Source organism: Amblyraja radiata, chromosome 14 (assembly GCF_010909765.2).
Source record: "Amblyraja radiata isolate CabotCenter1 chromosome 14, sAmbRad1.1.pri, whole genome shotgun sequence".
Classification (NCBI taxonomy): Eukaryota; Metazoa; Chordata; class Chondrichthyes; order Rajiformes; family Rajidae; genus Amblyraja; species Amblyraja radiata.
The window spans coordinates 40934119-40955801 of NC_045969.1; the positions used below are offsets into that span (position 1 = coordinate 40934119).

Genomic DNA, 21683 nt, shown 5'->3' on the forward strand with positions numbered 1-21683 from the left:
TTGACCTCCATTCCTGTAACTTGGTTCCTTTGATCTTAATTGATGTTTCCCATAAGAACAAACACATGGGTTGGCAGCAAGCCATTCAGCGCCTCAAGCCATTCAACATGATCATAGGTCATTCATGTTTCCTCCTCCACTTCCTCACCCTTTATCCACTATCTATTTGCTATTTAGAAATCTAACCTAGCCTTAAATGTACAGAATAACTGCCCCACAGCTATCTGCGACAGTCCTACAGATTCACAATTCCCCAGAGAATAAATTCTTTCTCGACTCAGTCATTATAAAGTGCCTCCTTATTCAAAGACCAGACCGTCTGGTTCTGGGATCTTCCAAAGAGGAAATATCCTCTCAGCATTTAATCTATCTTGCCTCTGAAGAATCATATATATTTCAATGAGACCGTGAGAGAGTGATTAGTCAGCCCACCGAGTCTGTACCAAACATCAACCACCGATTTGCACTAATCTTATATTAATCCTGTCTCATTATTATAAACTCTACAACGTAGACTACTCAGGTAGTTCTGCCCTATCCAGGATTACCTGAACTGCCTTCGGCGAAATAAGATATTTCCTTTAATAGGGAGATCAAAGTTGTTTACCATGAGCTGGATTCACACCTCCAGATTCAGGGACAGGTTCATCCCAGCTGCTATCAGGCAACTGAATCATCCTACCAACAACTAGAGAGCAGTCCTGAGCTACTATCTATCTCATAGGAGACCCTGGGACTATCTTAAATTGGACTTTAGTGGACTTTACCTTGCAGTAAAGGTTATTACTTTATCATGTATCTGTGCACTCTGGATGGATCCATTGTAATCATGCATTGGCTTTCTGCTGACTGGATAGCACACAACAAAAGCTTTTCACTGTACCTCGGTACACGTGACAATAAATTAAACTAAACTAAACTAGATGTGGTTTCAGGAGTGCCTTGCAAAGGTGCAATAAGCTTTCCCCACCTTTATACTGCAACCCGCTTCAAATAAGGGCCAACATAAAGCCCCCCCTATTAATTGCTGTTCTTGTTTGATAGCTTTGTATGTTTCATGCACAATAATCCCCAAATCCCATTGTACTGCAGCCTTCCCCATTTAAATAGTGCTGCTCTTTTGTCTTTCCTCCCACATTATATTCCATTTGCCAACATTTTGCCTGCTCACTTGATCCATAAATCTCTCTCTCTCTGAACTTTCTGTATCCTCTTTGCAAATAGCTTTGCCCATCTATTTTTAATGTGTCACAGTGGCAGTTTTCTAATCGTCTAGCATTTCTTCAGAATTCAAGGCTTTTGTTCCCTTCCTCCAAGTCATTGACATGTATTGCAACAGTTGTGGTCCCCTTACCAACCCATGCTGTTCCCCACCAGCTACAGGTTGCCAGTCTGATAACTGCCTTCATCTGCGGACTTTATCATTGGTGAGGCAAATTGTTGAAGTCCAACAATTTGTCTCACTAGAAGTCCAAATCAAACTCATCCACAGGTTCCCCCCCACCCCCACTAGTTGAGACTTTTCTCTTCAAAACAATTCTAGTAAATTTGCCGAAAACAATTTCCTCTTCATGATTGATCATGAATTTCCAATGTTGCGGCTCCTACTTCCTAACTATTCATTTTATATTTCATTTTTATTTTTTTCATCCAGCTAACCAGTCTATAGTTACCCTTTTTTGAATAGGCGCATCAGTTTTCTAATCCTCTGGCACTTGTCCAGAATTCAAGGATTTTTCCAAGGTTGTAATGAATGCATCCATGATCTCAATAGTCATGTTGTTTAGGATCCTTCACTTATCAGCCTTTGGCCCTGTTGGTTTGCTTACTACTATTTCTCTATGGTGATGGTATTTAATTTTCTCCCAGCATGATATAATATTAATGAGATGTTTATGGTTCTCTTCTACTCTAAAGATCGAAGCAAGATATCTATTTAACTCCTGCACCAATTTTCTATGTTTCTATGTTTCTACCAATTAGATAAAACCAGCCAATATGAAGATTAAAGAATTATTGCGCTGTACTTTTTGCAAGCCCTGTTTCTACATTGCTTTATTCACTTTCCCTTCTGAGTTTACACTATTTTGGGGGGGGGGGGGGGGGGGGCTTCACACTACTCCTACCAATGTCTTTAGTCCACCCAATGAATCTATGAATGATAATGTATTATCATACAGTACATGACATGTCACAGTGAGATATCTTTGTTTTGCATACACAAGGTATGCAAAGAGTGGCCACATATAGAGTGCCGACAAAGTTACAAAGTATTCCATTTAGTCCCCAATGGTCCCAACTGAATTTGGCATCTCAGCCTGGATCATCTCTCAAAACTGTATTTATTTCATCGCTCATTAACAGTGCTAACCCACAACATTTTCCTCTCGCTTGTCCTTCCTATGTGTCAAATACCTCTTAATAATGTTCCCAGCATTGATCTGCTTGGAAACATGTTGCTTCAAAGACCATCAGATCTTACGCTCCACCACTATAATATGCACATTAGTTGACTAACTTTATGATGAATACTATCTACATTGAAATACACAGCTTTTATACCAGCTATTTTCAATCATCTTACGACTTTTTGCACTGTGGCTGTTTGCCTCTCATCCTTGAAACCCTTGCCTTCTGTTTTTTTCATTCTACTTTTCTTTGTTTTATTCACATCCTTGTTTCTCTCTCCTTCCTTGTGCTGATAAGGTTCCCACTCCTTGTTGTAAAGCCTCCATACAAGCACGAACAAATTCCCCAGCAGTGTAAGCTGTCCTACTTGGACAGACCTCACCTCCTGCAGAGCCAGTAACAAATGTCCAAGGAATCTAAGTACCTCCCTCCTGCACCATCACTACAACCACACCTTTACCTGATCCACTCTACTGTTCCCTCACACGTACCTCTGGAAATAATCATATGATTACTATGAATGAGGTTCTACCTTATAATTTATAAGGTAGTACCTTATACTAAGAACTTGGGCGGCATGGAAAAGTTGGGATGAGCGGCTTTTTTAATATATTTATCTGCCAACTCTAAATTCATGATATTTATAAAAGCACAGTGGAATAAACATGCTGACCATCAATAAATATAAGGTGCATCTGCTCCATCTTACAGAGAGTGGGCAGTTGAGTGCTGAAGCACATTTGATGATGATAAAAGCAACAGCAACAATTAGAGAACTTGACATTATAAATTAAAGAGTTCTTCAACCACAATTGCAGCATACAACTTGGTGGCTCATCCACTGTACTCCCAGAGAGTGAATCACAGCCTGCAACCTAGTTGAGGGACTCAAATTACATAAACTTCAGAAATTCATAAATAGAAAATTATGCTTCAAGGATGAGATACAGCTTTTAAATGTTTAACTTACACCATCACATACCTCGTAAAACATGATCTGGAGATATTTCCAGCATTAAAAATTGATTACAAATCTAAGTTGTCATCTAATTTATGATTTATACACAATAAGGAGTTTTCTTTTCTGATTCTTCCTAAAGTTTGTACAAAACTTTCCCCTCCCTAAGTATTTTAGGAGGTTGTGCACTGTATAAATGGAGATCTGCACTGAACGTGGGCTCCAGTCTGTTCAGCTTATAGTTGTAGACTGAACTTTACATTCAATCCCAGTGGAACAAACAGATTCTCATTTTACCTGTAAACTGATTCACAAAACGGCTTTAGAATCATACAGCTATACTGCAAAGAAAAAAGCCGCTCATCCCAACTTTTCCATGCCGCCCAAGTTCTTTGTCAGAGGTAGTCCTATTGTCCCTGTAGTTGTCCCATTTTTGTCCAAAACTTTCCTATCCATGTTAGACACAAAATGCTGGAGTAATTCAGCGAGGCAGGCAGCATCTTTGGAGAGAAGGAATGGGTGACGTTTCGGGTCAAGACCCTTCTTCAAGGGTCTTCAGTCTGTTTTCTTCACATCTCCACATCTCCACCTCCACATCTTGAATTGGCAGCTTCAATTAGCAAATGCACCACCCTTTATGTGAAAAAGCTGCCCCTCAGGTTTCTTCAACATCTTTCCCTTCCAACATCTTTCCCTTTCCTTTGAAACTTATGCACTCTAGCTTTCGACTCCCTTCCACTCGAAAAAAAGATTATGACCACCCACTTTATTTATGCCCTTCATGATTTTATATACCTCTCAGGTCATCTCGTAGCCTCCAACTCTATAGGCAAAAACAATTACAGACGATCCAACCTCTCCTTACAACTCAAGCTCTCCAGTAACATCCTTATGAATCTTTTCTGCACATTTTCCAGCATAATGACATCCTCCAACAGCTGACTGATTGGAACAGCACATAATGCTGCCAGAGTGGTTTCACCAATGATGTACAGTATAAAACAAGCATGCCAAATGTCTTCTTCACCACACTGTCTAACTGCGCATCCACGTTCAGGGAACTATATACTAGGACCCCCAGGTCTCTATGTTCTACAACACTCACCTGTGCAAGTCCTGCCCTGGTTTAACTTACCAAAATGCAACACCCCACACTTGTCCAAACTAAATTTCTTCTAACCTTCTTCAACCCACTTCACCAATTGACCGTGACCCAATTTAATCTTAGATAACCCTCTTCACTGTCCACCACACCAGTTGACATCTGTAAATGTTGGTAACATCCGCTAACTTACGAACCAAATGTGAAACAAATTGAAGCAAATATTAAAAAATCTTCACGCTTCCCTTAAATGATTGAAATTATTAATACCGATTGGATAATGGAGAAAAAGAAACAAATCTCCTTCTCATTCTCTACATTACCCTCTATCTATCTCCTCCGATAGTCACCTACACTTCTCTTAGACACTTCAAGTTGCTTTGAATAAAATAAAATCTTCTCACCCTACTGCCAGCCACAATTTAATTTGTTAGCATTTCCATCAGTGACTCACCAATGAGCCAAAATACATTTTCCCGCTCAAAATCTTTTGCAGGTACACAACTCTTAATTAGATCTCCATTTGCGCTTCACTGTAGCGGTAGAAATAAACTTGAATCTCCCTTCACGATTATATCCGCGCATATTTGCCATTTTCCAAAATAATACTCTGTGGTAATCTTGGCTTCATTCTTCTTTTTTTTTAACCACAAGGCCCTAACAACAGTACAACAACCCACTAAATGCAACTAATTAATCCTCATTGCTGCATGAAGCCTTTAGTTAAGCTGCATACTTTAGGTTGTTTACGTTCTGTTTTTCTCTTTAACTTACGGTTGTAATTCCTAGGCCTTATGGGCTTTAATAGGAGAATATTTTTGAACAGCTTGTGCCCACCATTGGAATATCCAACCTCTTATTTCCAAGCTCTTCCACTTTTGCACAACAAATCAAGATCCAGGACCAGACATGATGTTTCTAAGGCAGGAGGTAGATTTATGGATAACAGTGTATTTTATTCAAAGGTTTCCAATAATATGTAGAATCATAGTTGTTATATAATACAGTTTTGTGTTCAGTAGTATAATATACATATCATTATAAACTCTTCATTACAATGTGCAGTTTGTAATGAACTATCTTCCCTATTCATAACATCCATTGCAGTCATGCAATTTAGTTTTAAAAAGATACAGGGCAAACTGTAAAACTGTACAACAAAAGCTTTTCACTTAAACTGAACTGAACTAAACTAAACTCAAATGAAACTTTCATACACCCACAAAATCAGTTCTTTTCTAAGGGCATGTTTTGACTGCAATTCCCTTTGACTGGAAAACGGTAATTGGGGAAACATTAACTGAAAGTAGTTTACTTACTTTGATAATGATAACATGTTCTATTTATACAAATTAAGCAATTTAAATGACTAAAATTCTTTTAGCTGTAAAATAGTTATGGATAAGGGTAGAGATGGTCCACAAGTTAAAGTTCTAAATTGGGGCAAGGCCAACTCTGTTGGTGTTAGGCAGGACCTTGCAAAAGTTGACTGCAATAGGTTGTTCGTGGGCAGAGACGTCCAGAAAGTGGGATGCTTTTAAAAGTGTGTTAGTGATTGTTCAAGGTATGCATGTTCCTGTTAGAGTGAAGGGCAAGGCAGGTAAAAGTAACGACCCCTGGATTACGAGAGAAATTGAGGCTCTGGTCAGGCAACAAGAGACCTGGGTCAAGTATAGACAGCTGGGATCAAGTGTATATCTGGAAGAGTATTGGGGATTGAGAAGCAGAGTTAAGAAGGAAATAGGGGGCACGAGATAGCTCTGGCAGATAAGATCAAGGATAATCCAAAGAGATGCTGTATATTAAGGAAAAAGGGTAACTAGAGAGACAATAGGGCCTCAGAAACCAAAGTGGTCATCGATGTGTGGAGCTGCAGCAGATGGCCAAGGTGTTCCAGGAATATTTCTCCTTGTTTTTAACAGGAAGAAAGTCATGAAGATCAGGGAACTTGGGAAAGTTAAAGACAATGTCTTGAGGACAGTCCGTATTATAGTTGAGGAGGTGCTTGATGTCTGAAGATGTATGAAAGTAGGTAAATCTCCCAGGCCTGATCAGATGTCAGGGAACAGTAGAGGCCTGGTGTACAGCTGAAGGATCAAGGAGTACAAGTGCATAATTCCCTGAAAATGGCATTGCAGTTACAGTGGTGTGTTCAGTAGTCATGGAATTGAGTATAGCAGGCTAGGACACTATTCCTTGGAGCGATGGAAACTGAGGGGTAATCTTTTCAAAGTATATAAAATCATGAGAGGAATAGATAGGGTGAATACAAATTATTTTTTCCCAGAGTAGGGTAATCAAGAACTAAAAAGCAGTAGTTTCAAGTGAGAAGGGAAAGATTCTATAAAAACATGAGGGCATTTTTTGTTTGTACAAAGGGTGGTGGGTACATGGAAGTCCTGCCAGAGGAGGTAGTTGAGGCAAGTACAATAACACAATTTAAAAGACATTTGGACAGGCATATAGACAGGAAAGGTTTAGAGAGATATGGGAAGGCACAGGCAAATTGGTGCATTTTGGTTAGCATGGATGATTTTAGGTGAAGGGCGTGTTTCTGATCTGTGTGACTCTATCGCCTGCATATAAAGCAATGCAGAAAATATTAACATTTGCTCTAAAACATCACAACAACCATCAAATGCATGTGATTAAAACTGGAACACATTACCTGTATATTACTAAATACCATCATTTCTTGGAATGTGTTGAAATTGTTGTTTGCTGTTTACTGGTGATATAGTAGAAACCCCCTTGGGATATCCGTTTTCAATGTCAACCATTTACAAAGTAATCACGCCGGGCTTGATGTGACTGCGTTGAGCGATAGCCTCCAGTTTATCCATTGCATCCGTCTGTAATACCTTCCTCACATTCCTGCCCCACCCCCAACAATTCACAGTTTGTTCAATCTGCCTCTGTCAATCTGCACATTATGTCTCGTTACCAACAGCAGCAAGAAACTCAAATCCACGGGCTATCCCAATTTAGTGCTGATGTGATCATAGAGATTCTCTGACAATAAAACACTCTTGACGTGACTTGAAGAATGTGCCATCAGCATCCAAACGGGACCTTTGTGTTGGATACAACTCCCTCCACAGCAACAAGTCATGGATAGTCAGGAAACTTAAACCATGTTGCAAACCACTGATTATAGTCATTGAGCCTGACCGTGTGGCTTTCTGGCAAAACTCCAATGGAAAGTTCCAAAGAGAACCTCTTGCCATTTGTTCTCCCTTTATTTCTTCAACGGAAACAAACCATGATGAAGATTCTCTATTGGCATTTACTAATCTGAACAATTCCCAATGATGAAAACCACAATTTTTCTTTGGCGTTACTAGTTAAAAAAAGACCCAGTTTAACTGGAATTAAGGCGTCTGCGGCATCATAACAAAATATGTTATCCAAAATGCCATCATATGCATGAACCTCGCTTGCTTCTTCAAATGTGAACCGAGATTTTATTGACTTTAGGCTTTAGAGATACAGCGTGGAAACAGGCACTTTGGCCCACCAAGTCTATGCCGACCAGTAATCACTCCGTACACTAACACTGTCCTACACACTAGGGACAATTTACAATTTTATCAAAGCCAATCAACCTACAAACCTTTGGATATACCTTTGTGTATCTTTGGAGTGTGGGAGGAAACCAGAGCACCCGGAGAAAACCCACACGGTCGCAGGGAGAATGTACAAACTCCATACAGACAGCACCCATAATCAGGCTAGAAACCAGGTCTGTGGCATTGCTGCTGCACCATTGTGCCGTCCATTGTGCAGTGGTCTTTGAAGAATCTAATCCCTTGTGAATATTTTACATCATCCCTGCCCTTAGACAAATCATTGCAAAGTTTTGTTTTAAACTTCTTCCTGGAAAAGCCAAATAATAATTGCAAAGCAACAACCGAAGGGCCTCTGGGAATATGGTGAATAACAAAAACAGCATTACAGCTTAACTAATTAGATTAAGCATTAAGGATAAACAGGGGAAGTACTAAAAAGGATGTCAAATCAATAGACAATAGGTGCAGGAGTAGACCATTCGGCCCTTCAAGCCAGCACCGCCATTCAATATGATCATGGCTGATCATCCATAATCAGTACCCCGTTCCTGCCTTCTCGCCATATCCCCTGACTGTGCTATCATTAAGAGCTCTATCTAACTCTCTCTTGAAAGCATCCAGAGAATTGGCCTCCACTGCCTCTGAGGCAGAGAATTCCACAGATTCACAACTCTCTGGGTGAAAATGTTTTTCCTCATCTCCGTTCTAAATGGCCTACCCCTTATTCTTAAACTGTGGCGCCTGGATTCCCCTAACATTGGAAACATATTTCCTGCCTCTAGCATGTCCAATCCCTTGATAATCTTATATGTTTCAATAAGATATCCTCTCATCCTTCTAAATTCCAGAGTATACCCAGCTGCTCCATTCTATCAACATATGACAGTCCCGCCATCCCAGGAATTAACCTTGTAAATCTACGCTGCACTCCCTCAATAGAAAAAATGTCCTTCCTCAAATTTGGAGACCAAAACCTCACATTAATCCACATTAAACTGCATCTGCCATGCATCTGCCTACTCCCCCAACCTGTCCAATTCACCCTGCATCCTCATAGCACCCTCCTCACAGTTCACACAGCCACCCAGCTTTGTGTCATCTGCAAATTTGCTAATGTTACTTTTAATCCCTTCATTTAAATCATTCATGTATATTGTAAATAGTTGCGATCCCAGCAACAAGCCTTGCGGTACCCCACTAGTCACTGCCTGCCATTCTGAAAGGGACCCGTTAATCCTTACTCTTTGTTTGCCAATCAATTTTCCATCCATATCAGTACCCTACCCCCCAATACAATGTGCTCTAATTTTGCCCACTAATCTCCAATGTGGGACATTATCAACTGCTTTCTGAAATTCCAGGTACTCCACATCCACTGGCTTTCCCTTGTTCATTTTCCTAGTTACATCCTCAAATGATTCCAGAAGATTAGTCAACCATGATTTCCCCTTCGTAAATCCATGCTAACTTGGACCGATCCCGTTACTGCTATCCAGGTATAGCATACAACAAAAGATAGAAATTATGACCAGACATAATTGGGGAAAAAGGACAAAAAGTTCTTGACCATTTTTCATCTGTTAAAATAATTCACAATCTGAAGAAATAAGACTCTAAAATTATAATTTACTTTCGGGAGAAGAGAATTTAATAGACCAACATGAGTAGCTATCAAACCATCAAAGGCTTACCTACACATTGATAATTGCTAGATCGCTTTTAATCAATTTGTATAGCCAACAAATTGGTGAAAGGTCTGGAGAGGTTGAAGGGGAAATGTTGTTTTTTTGCGGAGCAAAAGATGGAGCAGAGCAAATTGATCATTAATATGTGGCAATTTACAATTCAGTGATGTTTCTTTCACTCCTGAACTAGCTGGCTAAACTGGTCATTAGTCACAGTGTGTGACACACAGGCAGCTTTCACCTCCCAGTAAACTCAGCCTCAAACGCCAGTTATTGCACTTGCCGAGGCCTACAAGCCAAGATAAGGATGGATAAGAGAGAATCTTTAGCCAATTACCCCACCTTCTTTGACCCAGAGCAGTCAATCTCACTAGCAGAGCTCAACTTTTGGTGGAAATTTATATTTACCTGTAATTCAAATAAAGATAATCAAATCAACTGTAAATTTTTAATGAATGTTACTTGCATATTTTTGATTCAAATGGATAGATAGTTTAAAATAGGCAACTTTGATGCAGAATCAGTTGTAGAACATATATACCAGAGTACAGCTTCATCTTAATCAACCTGTGCATACTTTGGAAAAACTATTTAAATGAAAATTATGTTCAATGCAAATAATTAAGCAATGTCTTTAACCTGTTTAAAACATGTTGCCAGAGGCAGGGCCTACTCACAAAACAGAATCATATAATCATAGAGCATGGAAATAGGCCATTCAACCCAATTATATGTGCTAACTAGTAGGTTCCCTCCTGTATTAATAACATCTCTAGGTTTTTGTTCCATAGCCTACAATGCCAAAGTGACCCAACTGCACAGGTCCACCTTCCCCAGAAATGGTGCCAGTGATTCATGAACTTGAAGCTCATCCTCCTGCATCATCCTTTCAGCCACACATTTACCTGGCTTCTCTGTCTATTACTATATTCATTAGCTCATGGCATCAGAAGCAATGTAGACATCTTTGAGGCACTGCTCTGTGAACAGTTACATAGCTCCCTAGACTCATGTTGCAGGACCTCATTCTTTCTCGTACCTATATCATTGGTACCTGAATGTACCACGACCTCTGGTTATTCACCCTTCCCTGTCAGAATGTCCTTCAGCCATTCCAAGACATCCATGACCCTCATGCTAGGGAGGCAACATACCAAACTGGAGTCTCTTTTGTGGCCACAGAAACATCTGAAACGAGGAGGAGGAGCCATCTTGGTGAACAGCTGCTAGCCAGCAGCCGTCCGTCTTAAATTCGTTTTTTTTAAAAGTTTTTAGTGAGTCCTGTTTTTTTGTTTGTAGGGGATATGGTCTTTTAATGTGGGGGGTAGGTGTTACTTTATTTATAGGTCCCTACCTGGTCGGTGTGGCAGCCTTTTTTCCGGGCTGCCCGTCGACCCGTCCTCGTGGCCTACCAGCGGGCTTGGAGCGCCGTTTCTTGGCGGGAACCACCCAGCACCTCGGCCTGGGTGGCGGCACAGCATTGGAGCGCTGGAGCGGAGCGGGCGATGCCTTGCCTGGGTCGCCGCGCTGGAGCTCTGGCGAGCTGGACCGCCGTGAGCAACATCTCCGGGCTGCGGGTTTGCGGAGCGGAGAGGCGGCGTGCGGAGAGGCGGCAGTGCGGAGAGCGGGCGCTGACTTTTTCATCTGGAGCCTGGGAGCGCCAAACCGCCGCGGCCTTGTCGGCTTCGGCAGCCGCGGGCTCCAACCAAGAAGCGGCCGTTCCAAGTGGCCCAGCCGCCGAGAGGATTCTCCCGACGCCGGGGCAAGACCACCTGGTGAGAACGGCCAGGGACATCGGGCCTCCGTACAGGCAACTGCGGTGGCCTCAATAGGCCTGACTTTGGGGTGATCATGGGGTGGGGACTGGACATTGTGCCTTCCTCCACAGTGCTATCCACTGTGGGGGGATGATTTTTTTGTCTAATTGTAGTCCTGTAGGTCTGTGTCCAAGATGGCTGCCGTGAAGAGAGAGTGGACGCTGGCGCGCTTTGGCTGCCGCTGCTCTCTCTTCACACTGTGTTTTTGATTTTCTGTTTTTGGATTGAATTCTGTTTTTAATTTGTGTCACTGTGATGTCTTTAATTACTTGTTTTATTCCGATTATATGTTTTTATTCCGATTACTATGTAAGGTGTCCTTGAGATGTATGAAAGGCGCCCATTAAATAAAATTTATTATTATTATTATTATCTCTCTATCCTTCTTACGATTGAATTCCCAAACACCATCACTCTCCTGTTCGCTGCCTCCATACAGTAGCACCAACAGTGATGCCAAGAACTGGGCTGTTCTCCTCTGGAAGGCCATCGCCACCAACAGTAGCCAATACAGTGTACAATACTTGTGAACATATTTGCCAATATTCATAGAACAAAGAACAGTACAACGCAGGAACGGGCCCTTCGGCCCACAATGTTTGTGCCTAAAATGATGCCGTTGCACTCATCTCACCTGCCTATACATGATCGATTTCCCTCTATTCCCTGCACTTCCATGTGCCTATTCAAAAGCCTCTTAAATGCCACTATCATATCTGCTTCCACCACCACCCTTGGCAATGCGTTCCATGCCTACACCATTCTCTGCATTAAAAACTTGATCCACACATCTCCATTGAACTTGCCCCCTCTCGCTTTATCGCTATGTCCTCTAGTGTTGGACATTTCCATCCTGGGGAAAAGGTTATGACTGTCTACCACATCAATGTCTTTCATAATTTTATATACATACATTTATATAATTTTATATACATATATATTCTATCACCATTCCTTCACCCAAACGTCACCCATTTCTTCTATCTAGAGATGCTGCCTGTCCCACTGAGTTACTCCAGCATTTTGTGTCTATATTCTATCAAGGTTGTATCTGGAAATCAAGAGAACACAATGGAAATTCCAAATATTTTGTATTTGGACTCAGTGTCCAAGAACTGGAGTCGGTTTATAGTTTTGTGTGGGATTTACATTTCAATGCAACTGTAATCTGGCTGCTCAGTGTTGTGTTTAGTGTATTTGCCCTCAGCTCCAAAATGTTGAACATCCCAGCTGTCAAGGACAACATTCCAGCCTCCGTTTAGCTAGCGAGAAAAGAAATGAAGAGAATGACCACTTACCTATGTGTTTTTACGTGATACAACCCTGCTCCAGTCCCAAACAAATGATCCTTTATCAAATCTGGTCAGGATATACATTACGGGGCAAAAGTCCATGAAGGTTATAAGTGTTAGGATGTGACTGCTGGCATCATTTGTTATTGGGCTCAGAGGATTTTGTCATAAGGGTCCCCTCCTATATATATCGAAGGCAAAAGACCCTCCCAATAGGTTCTTTCTTTCCAAATAAGCCTGCAAAATATAGCCCTTGTATGTAGATCTGAGACTGTCGTTGGGTCAGAAACATATACAGTTCTGTCTCTACCACATCCCCCCCCCCCCCCCAAATAATAAAAACAAATCCTCTTTATTTCCATAAGACATTGGAGCAAAATTAGGCATTTGGCTCATCAGGTCCGCTCCGCCATTCAATCATGGTTGATCTATTTTTTCTTCTCAACCTCATTCTCCTGCCTTCTCCCAGTAACCTTTGACGCCCTTACTAATCAAGGAGCTATCAATCTCTAGATTTAAAAATACCCAATGATTTGGCCCCCACAGAATTCACAGATTCACCACCTTCTAGCTAAATAAACTCCTCCTTATCTCCTTCCTAAAGATACATTCTTATATTCTGAGGCTGCAGCCTTTGGTCCGAGACTCTCCCGCTAGTGGAAATATCCTTCTCCACATCCACTCTATCCAGGACTTTCATTATTCGTAGGTTTCAATGAGAGCACCCCCTCATCCTTCTTTCAACACTATTTCAACAATATTTTTACAGTTCCACGGTCTTTTAACTCTCCTTTTTGTTATTGTAATTGGATTACAACTATTTCTAATGGCCTTCCTTTACATCACTAATTTAGCCTTTACATCATTAATTTAGCCACGTACTCCACTTTCACTTTTATCTTCAGTATCATCTGTTCATTGGAAACAGAACCCTAAACTTGCCCTGAGTTTACAGACCGTAATGACTCTGACCTACTTAGAAATGTTGCTTCCGTGTCGCGTAACCTTTCCCTTTAATTATGAAGACAAACTCCCTACTTTACTCTTCAAACTGTTTTTTCTCCATTGAATCCACATTGTTTTCGAATCTCTCTAATATTACCTTAAAGTTTAAGGTTATGCGTGCACATTGCATGAACAGAGATGGGTCTTGGGTTATGGTAGAACTGGGAACTTCCCCATCTCCCCACCCCATCATGACTTTTCTCCCTCTGGCTTCACATTCCGCAACTGTACAAACTTCTCACACCTTCTGATCTTATCTTTGGCCTTTGCTCAATTATCTGCCGATTAACCTCACCCCCGCCCCACCTATTTTGACCTATTACCTGCCACGCAGGTCCTGCCTCTCCCCTTTTTCAGCTTTCACTCTCCCCCCAACAATCAGTCTGAAGAAGGGTGTCGACCCGAAACGTCACCTATCCATGTATTCCAGAGATGTTGCCTGGCCTGCTGAGTGTCCTTTTGTATATTAACCAGCATCTGCAGTCCTCTTGGTTCTACTGGGAACTGTATTTTACCAGTTATAAAACATTCAATAGAGCAAGAATGCAAAGGATAGGTGAAGAATAAAAGCATTACTGAAACGTACAGACCGGGCACAGGATTGGTGAAAAACAAGGGTAAAGGTAAGAAATAAGACCAGCTGGTGTCTGATCATGTACGACATCAAATCTAACCAATGTCTGTGATCATTTTCTGGATACTTTCCCACCACCCACAAATTATTTAACCACAGAATCTAGAGTTATCAAGCACAGCATACCATCCTGCATTATTCTTAATGCAATCAGTCTAAAATGCTCCTATATTATCCCAGAGACAACACAGGGTTAGAATGAGCTGCAACGTATAAACTTTGCATGAATCGTAAATGACTGTTTCTACTCCTGGCCTAGAAATAGAGACGGCCGGACTAAGGTGTAAACAGGAACTGCTGGTTTAAACCAAAGATAGACACAAAATGCATCTCTGGAGAAAAGGAATAGGTGACATTTTGGGTCGGAAAGCTTCCTCAGACTGAAAGAAGGGTTCCGATCTGAAACATCACCTATTCCTTCTCTCCAGAGATGCTGCCTGATCCGCTGAGTTACTCCAGCATTTTGTGTCTATCTTCTAATGATTGGGAAACATGTGTAGAAGTGCTAGTAAAGTGGCAGGGAATTTTAACTCAGCCAATAAAATAATCTGGAATAAAAAGAAAATATTAGAAATAACAACTGAATAGTTATAAAAACCCACACGTTTCACAATTTCATCAAGTAAAAAATCTACCAGTCTTACCTGTGACCTCTGAACTGTGGCTGGGTCTATAGGTACCACAGCACTATATACATCAATAATGGTATAACTGATAGATTGGATGGCATTGACTTGGACTTCAAACATGTGTGTATCTAGCCCAATTGCATTTGCAGACTAAGATCTGGAGACATGCCTGAAGTTAGAAGGTCATTGGTCAGACAACATTTGACCTTGTCACTATTCCAGAAGATTCCTTTTTAGACATTGTCTCAGTGAAGTTGGGTTTGCCCATGCCACTGACACTGGTGGCACTGTGACATAATGTCAGGAAAGAATGGCTCTGGGAGTCTTCATAATTGATTCTGGTCAACAGGATGTCTCATGAGATGAGGTCATACATTGTCAAAGAGACGAGATGCTAATTCACATTCGCCACTGTTTGTATCCCTGTATCCCTTCGTTATCACCTTTTCCCCAGCCAACTGTGGGCCATTATGGGCTCCATCCCTCTTTGGTCATCTGTTGCTGGCCCTGATTTATTCTGGCCTTTTCATACCTGCAGTTCTCCCCCCTTAATGTTCAAGTCTGAAGAAGGGTTTCGACCCAAAACATCACCTATTCCTTTTCTCCAGAGATGCCGCCGTACCCGCTGAGTTGCTTCAGCACTTCATGACTATCTTCAGCAAAGATGTGAATGCCCTTTGACACTGGTGGCGCAGTGGCATAATGTTGGAAAGAACGACTCTGGGAGTCTTCATTATTGATTCTGGTTACTTGGATGTCTCATGAGATGAGTTGAGGGAAGTTAGTGTAGAAATAGCCGGGGCTATGACAGAAATATTTCAAATGTCATTAGAAACGGGAATAGTCCCCGAGGATTGGCGTACTGCGCATGTTGTTCCATTGTTTAAAAAGGGTTCTAAGAGTAAACCTAGCAATTATAGACCTGTTAGTTTGACTTCAGTGGTGGGCAAATTAATGGAAAAGATACTTAGAGATAATATATATAAGCATCTGGATAAACAGGGTCTGATTAGGAACAGTCAACATGGATTTGTGCCTGGAAGGTCATGTTTGACTAATCTTCTTGAATTTTTTGAAGAGGTTACTAGGGAAATTGACGAGGGTAAAGCAGTGGATGTTGTCTATATGGACTTTAGTAAGGCCTTTGACAAGGTTCCTCATGGAAGGTTGGTTAAGAAGGTTAAACTGTTGGGTATAAATGCAGGAATAGCAAGATGGATTCAGCAGTGGCTGAATGGGAGAAGCCAGAGGGTAATGGTGGATGGCTGTTTGTCGGGTTGGAGGCAGGTGACTAGTGGGGTGCCTCAGGGATCTGTGTTGGGTCCTTTGTTGTTTGTCATGTACATCAATGATCTGGATTAAGGGGTGGTAAATTGGATTAGTAAGTATGCAGATGATACCAAGATAGGGGGTGTTGTGGATAATGAAGAGGATTTCCAAAGTCTACAGAGTGATTTAGGCCATTTGGAAAAATGGGCTGAAAGATGGCAGATGGAGTTTAATGCTGATAAATGTGAGGTGTTACACCTTGGCAGGACAAATCAAAATAGGACGTACATGATAAATGGTAGGGAATTGAAGAATACAGTTGAACAGAGGGATCTGGGAATAACCGTGCATAGTTCCTTGAAGGTGGAATCTCATATAGATAGGGTGGTAAAGAAAGCTTTTGGTATGCTAGCCTTTATAAATCAGAGCATTGAGTATAGAAGCTGGGATGTAATGTTAAAATTGTACAAGGCATTGGTGAGACCAAATCTGGAGTATGGTGTACAATTTTGGTCGCCCAATTATAGGAAGGATGTCAACAAAATAGAGAGAGTACAGAGGAGATTTACTAGAATGTTGCCTGGGTTTCAACAACTAAGTTACAGAGATAGGTTGAATAAGTTAGGTCTTTATTCTCTGGAGCGCAGTAGGTTAAGGGGGGACTTGATAGAGGTCTTTAAAATGATGAGAGGGATAGACAGAGTTGATGTGATCAAGCTTTTCCCTTTGAGAATAGGGAAGATTCAAACAAGAGGACATGACTTCAGAATTAAGGGACAGAAGTTTAGGGGTAACATGAGGGGGAACTTCTTTACTCAGAGAGTGGTAGCGGTGTGGAATGAGCTTCCAGTGGAAGTGGTGGCGGCAGGTTCGTTGGTATCATTTAAGAATAAATTGGATAGGCATATGGATGAGAAGGGAATGGAGGGTTATGGTATGAGTGCAGGCAGGTGGGACTAAGGGGAAAAAAATTGTTCGGCGTGGACTTGTAGGGCCGAGATGGCCTGTTTCCGTGCTGTAATTGTTATATGGTTATATGGAGTTCATATATTGTTGAGGAGAAGCGGTGCTAATTCCTGTCTGACGCCTCTACTGTACATCTCTATCTTTAAGAGCACATGTAAGAAACATTGACAGTAGTAAGGACACAGAAGGTACTCCTGTGTGGTAATTATTTATCCCATTGTTAAACTGGCAGACTGATAACCCAACAGGCCAATTCCTGTAAGATATGTCAGTCAGACTGGACCTGTGGCAGGTTCTGTTAGAAGCAACATGAAGATAAAAGTTCCTGAGCTCGTCCTCATCAACTTAATTGTTATGATGCATGGCCCATCAAAATAATGGGCTGAGTGAACGTTTGCCCAGTTCTTGTGGACTCTTCCACATGTTGGAAATCCTGCATTGTTCAGTGGCATTACTACAGTGCTGCATATAACAGGTTCAAACATACCTAACAGCTTGAATCTATACATTAATGACCAATTAAAGGCAGTAGAACTGTACTTCACCAAAATTCATACCTTGTGCCATATTTCCTCACTCCAACATTACAATCAAACCATGGAACCAAGAGCCTGTCAGGATCTGTATCCGATGTACTCAGGGATGAGGTGGAAACTTGAAGAAGCTGCAGTATATGTATGCCAAGCATCAAAAGTAGAATACTGGAAGTCAGAGCCAAGTGATTCCAAAACCAAACAGAACAGGTCACAACTGAAATCCTGCTAAATCCAGGTTCAGTGCAATTAATAACAAATAGGGGCAAACTTCATGAAGATCCTCAGACACCAGGGTGGAGAAGGTGCAAGTTGAAGAGATGTAATCCACATCCACTGATCAGGAGAACCTCCAGACAAATTCCACAAAGATATCTCATTGCTATAGGTAAGGAACGATGACTGCCCTTGATGACAAGTTAGCATTTGACTGTGTGATACCAAGGAGCCCTGCTAAAACGTGCATCAAGAAGAACCCATTCTTGTGGTTATTGGAAGTCAATCATCACAGCTTTAGGGCTGTGCTGGAGGGGTCTGGTGGGACAGTATCCATCTTTCACTGCTTCATCACCCCTCCATCACACAAGAAGAGGAGTGGATGTGTGCTAACAATTGTGCACCAGTTCCATTCACAAAGACCCAATAATGCAGCAGCCTATTCCCAGATGTGACAAGATGCACAACGTTCAGAATTGGGGTGATAAATGAATAGAACAGTACAGTATAGGAACGGGTCCTTCAGCCCACAATGTAAATCTCACATAAAGTGTCAGGCACAGGCTATCTCAAGGGTGGTTAACCACCTGCCATTAATATTCAGTAGTATTACCATTGCCAATTTTTGTCAGTCACCTTGAACTTTTCAAGGAACTTAAAACTTTTGAGTTCAATTTTGGGCCTACACTTTTCAGCGATCAACCGTACACTAGGTCTATCCGACACATATCACTCTAGGGACAACATACAGAAGCCAATTAACTTACAAACCTGCACGTCTTTGGGATGTGGGAGGAAATCAGAGCACCTGGAGAAAACCCACACGGTCACAGGGAGAAAGTACAAACAGCACCTGTCAGGATCGCACCTGGGTCTTTGGAGCTGCAGGCACTACCACTGCGCCACAGTGCCGCCCATCTGTGTCACGCTAAAGATCATTTGTCAATGGAGCGGATAGATAACAGACTTCAACTGAAATGTCAATAATGAAGTTCAAACTCAGACACGTATTGTTTGCGAATAGACCTCAATCACTTGAGCAGGCGTAATTTCTGCTGAGATACCTTTCTCCCTTCTCTTCCCTTTTTCACTAGCTTCTATTCTTCATATTCTCCACTCTGCCTACCCCTGTACCCATGCAAGGTAGTTTGGGAGCTAGGAATTGAACATAGAACAGTACCGCACAGGAATGGGCCCTTTAGCCCACGATGATTGTGCTATACATGAAGCAAAGTTAAACTGACCTCATCTGTCTGTACATGATCCATAACCCTCCATTCCCTGCATTTCCATGTGCCTTTCTAAAAGCCTGTTGAATGCCACTATTATATCTGCCTCCACCAACTCCACTGGCAAGACGTTCCAGGCACCCACCACTCTGTGTAAAAAACCTGACCCGCACACCTCCATTAAACTTCTCCCCTCTCTCTTTATAGTTATGCTCTCTAGTATTGGACATTTCCATCCTGCGATAAAAAGGTTCTGGCTGTCTACCCTATCTATGCCTCTCATAATTTTATATACTTCTATCAAGTCTCCCCACAAACTTCGACGTTCCAGATAAAAAAATCCAAGTCTATCCAACTTCTCCCTGTAGCTGAAACCCTCTAATGCAGGCAATTAATGAATTAATGAATCAAATCCAGAAAGGTGTGTAAGCAATTGAGCACATTTTTGAAGGAGGTGGGACGTGGCACATTTTATTGAAGATGTACTAACATCAGCTGGATGTACACAGAATAAACATATGGGTGCAAAAGCCAGGACAATATATTTCAGTACCAATCACACCACTTCACGTGGACTTTAACAACTCTAAACAACTCTTTATACGGACACTTAGAAAATCACAGCAATGGTTTTTAGAAATCAATCATCCACTAACTGTTATAAGCCAATAGTCCCTTGAAACAATCAGTGTGGTTGGTGGGGAGGGGATGGGTTGCTTCTGTTGCTGGCCATGTGTTCAACTCTGTATCGTTTGGGGAAGGCATTAGTGTTAAGCTCCAAAATGGCAGTGCTGACACCAGATGACAGTCGCACAATGATTAATGATATAAAACGTCTGTCCTGCGGAATTCCAGCAATTATTAGTGCATCCTCAATAAAATGGTGTGACATGCCACTTCCTTCAAAAATGTTTCCGATTGTTTGGGCACCTTTCTGGTTTTGAATCATTCATCGTAGCACCCAAACTAGACCCTGCTAAGGAGCGACATTATGTAATCTCTGTTGTAATTGATTGGTTGTTGTTAGTGGGTGATTTCATCACTTTGATTTATTAACAGATCAACAGATACTTCTATTCTTTCTTCAGCTAACAACCAGCACCTTGATTATTCATCAGGATTCAAAACACACACGGACTAAAAATGTAAAACGATGCTGCCATTGTTATGGCTTGTATTCTTTTGTACAAATTACGATTTGCAATGTCTGTGTAGAATCAGCTGAGTAACAGGCTTCTCTTGTATGAATCATGCTGCCCTATTTGAACGCTTCTCCTCCGATTGCAACATTTTTAATCCCTGCTGAAATGATAGTTTTGATTTTGCACGAAAAATTTGATATATTAGGTAATGTTTCATATATGTCACACTTTGCACCATTGGAGATATAAATCGAAAGCAATGTTTAATGTTATTGATGTCAAGCTTTACTCTGCAGGGTGCGGAGAATCAGTTGCTAAAGCTCTTCGTTACATTACGGACATTTGGGTTTTGAAGCCACACAGCGTCACCTTGTACATCATGTTTTCTCCCTTCCCAGACAGAGCCTGATGTAGGAACGGCTGGGAAGGCAGACAGTCTCCCGGAGCAGTTGAGACATGCTGAAAATTGAAGCGGGTTAATTTAACAGCCACATTAAATGCACAGGAAAGGTCACGGCCTTGGATGATCATGCAGTGGCCAGTCCGTTTCCCTCATCAATGCTGAATGCAAACAAGCTCTGAACCATCAGATTAACATCATCACACACACACATAACGGTTATTTGACTCACCGTGTGTGGCTGAGGGCAGGTGTGTTCTATTTCCTCCATAGTCTTTGATGGAAGCTTATTACAGGAGGATTTTGGGATACCTTCTTGTGACTCAGCATCGAATTTAAGAACTGGCATGACTGAGGAAAAGCTGCTGCCTTCACGACCTAATTCGACCGAACCCTTTGATTTCCCATCAATTTATCTTCCTCATGCTACCGAAATTTTAGTTCTCAACACTGAGGCCATCGGCAAACCTTTCCCATCCCCTCCGCCCCTCCATCACCATCCCGGGAAACCGCGAACATAATTCTCTCATGTCAGCTGAAAGGCAGGACCTTCGGCTGTTGCCATGACGACCATTCAGCTGCAGGTTTGTTACTACCTCGCCAAGCACATTAATTTACATAACGTGCACTGGTTGGCTGTGTCCGCGGCGAAGAGGAGAGGAGAGATAGGCACACAATATCTTGTGACGTGCTGCAGACAGGAATGGCTTCCACATAATCCACAGAAGGAGACAGGCAGGGGGGGTGGGGGGGGGGGGGGGGGGGGAGGGGAGTCAGAACACAAATCCAGAGAAGCGGAATCCAGTTTTCCCCCATAATTATTTAACT

At 41.8% G+C, this 21683-nt stretch overlaps 1 protein-coding gene across 3 annotated transcripts in view; it reads right to left on the reverse strand.

The window, feature by feature from the left end:
* The window catches only part of pcyt1b (phosphate cytidylyltransferase 1B, choline), a 49388-nt gene extending 27912 nt beyond the window's left edge, over nucleotides 1-21476 (reverse strand). For all 3 annotated transcript variants that reach the window (XM_033033169.1, XM_033033170.1, XM_033033168.1), the window contains exon 1: nucleotides 21088-21476. In XM_033033169.1, coding sequence (XP_032889060.1) covers nucleotides 21088-21204 — 117 coding nt within the window. In that variant the 5' untranslated portion in view covers nucleotides 21205-21476. The remainder of the gene's footprint in view (nucleotides 1-21087) is intronic.
* Between the last annotated feature and the right edge of the window lie 207 nt (nucleotides 21477-21683).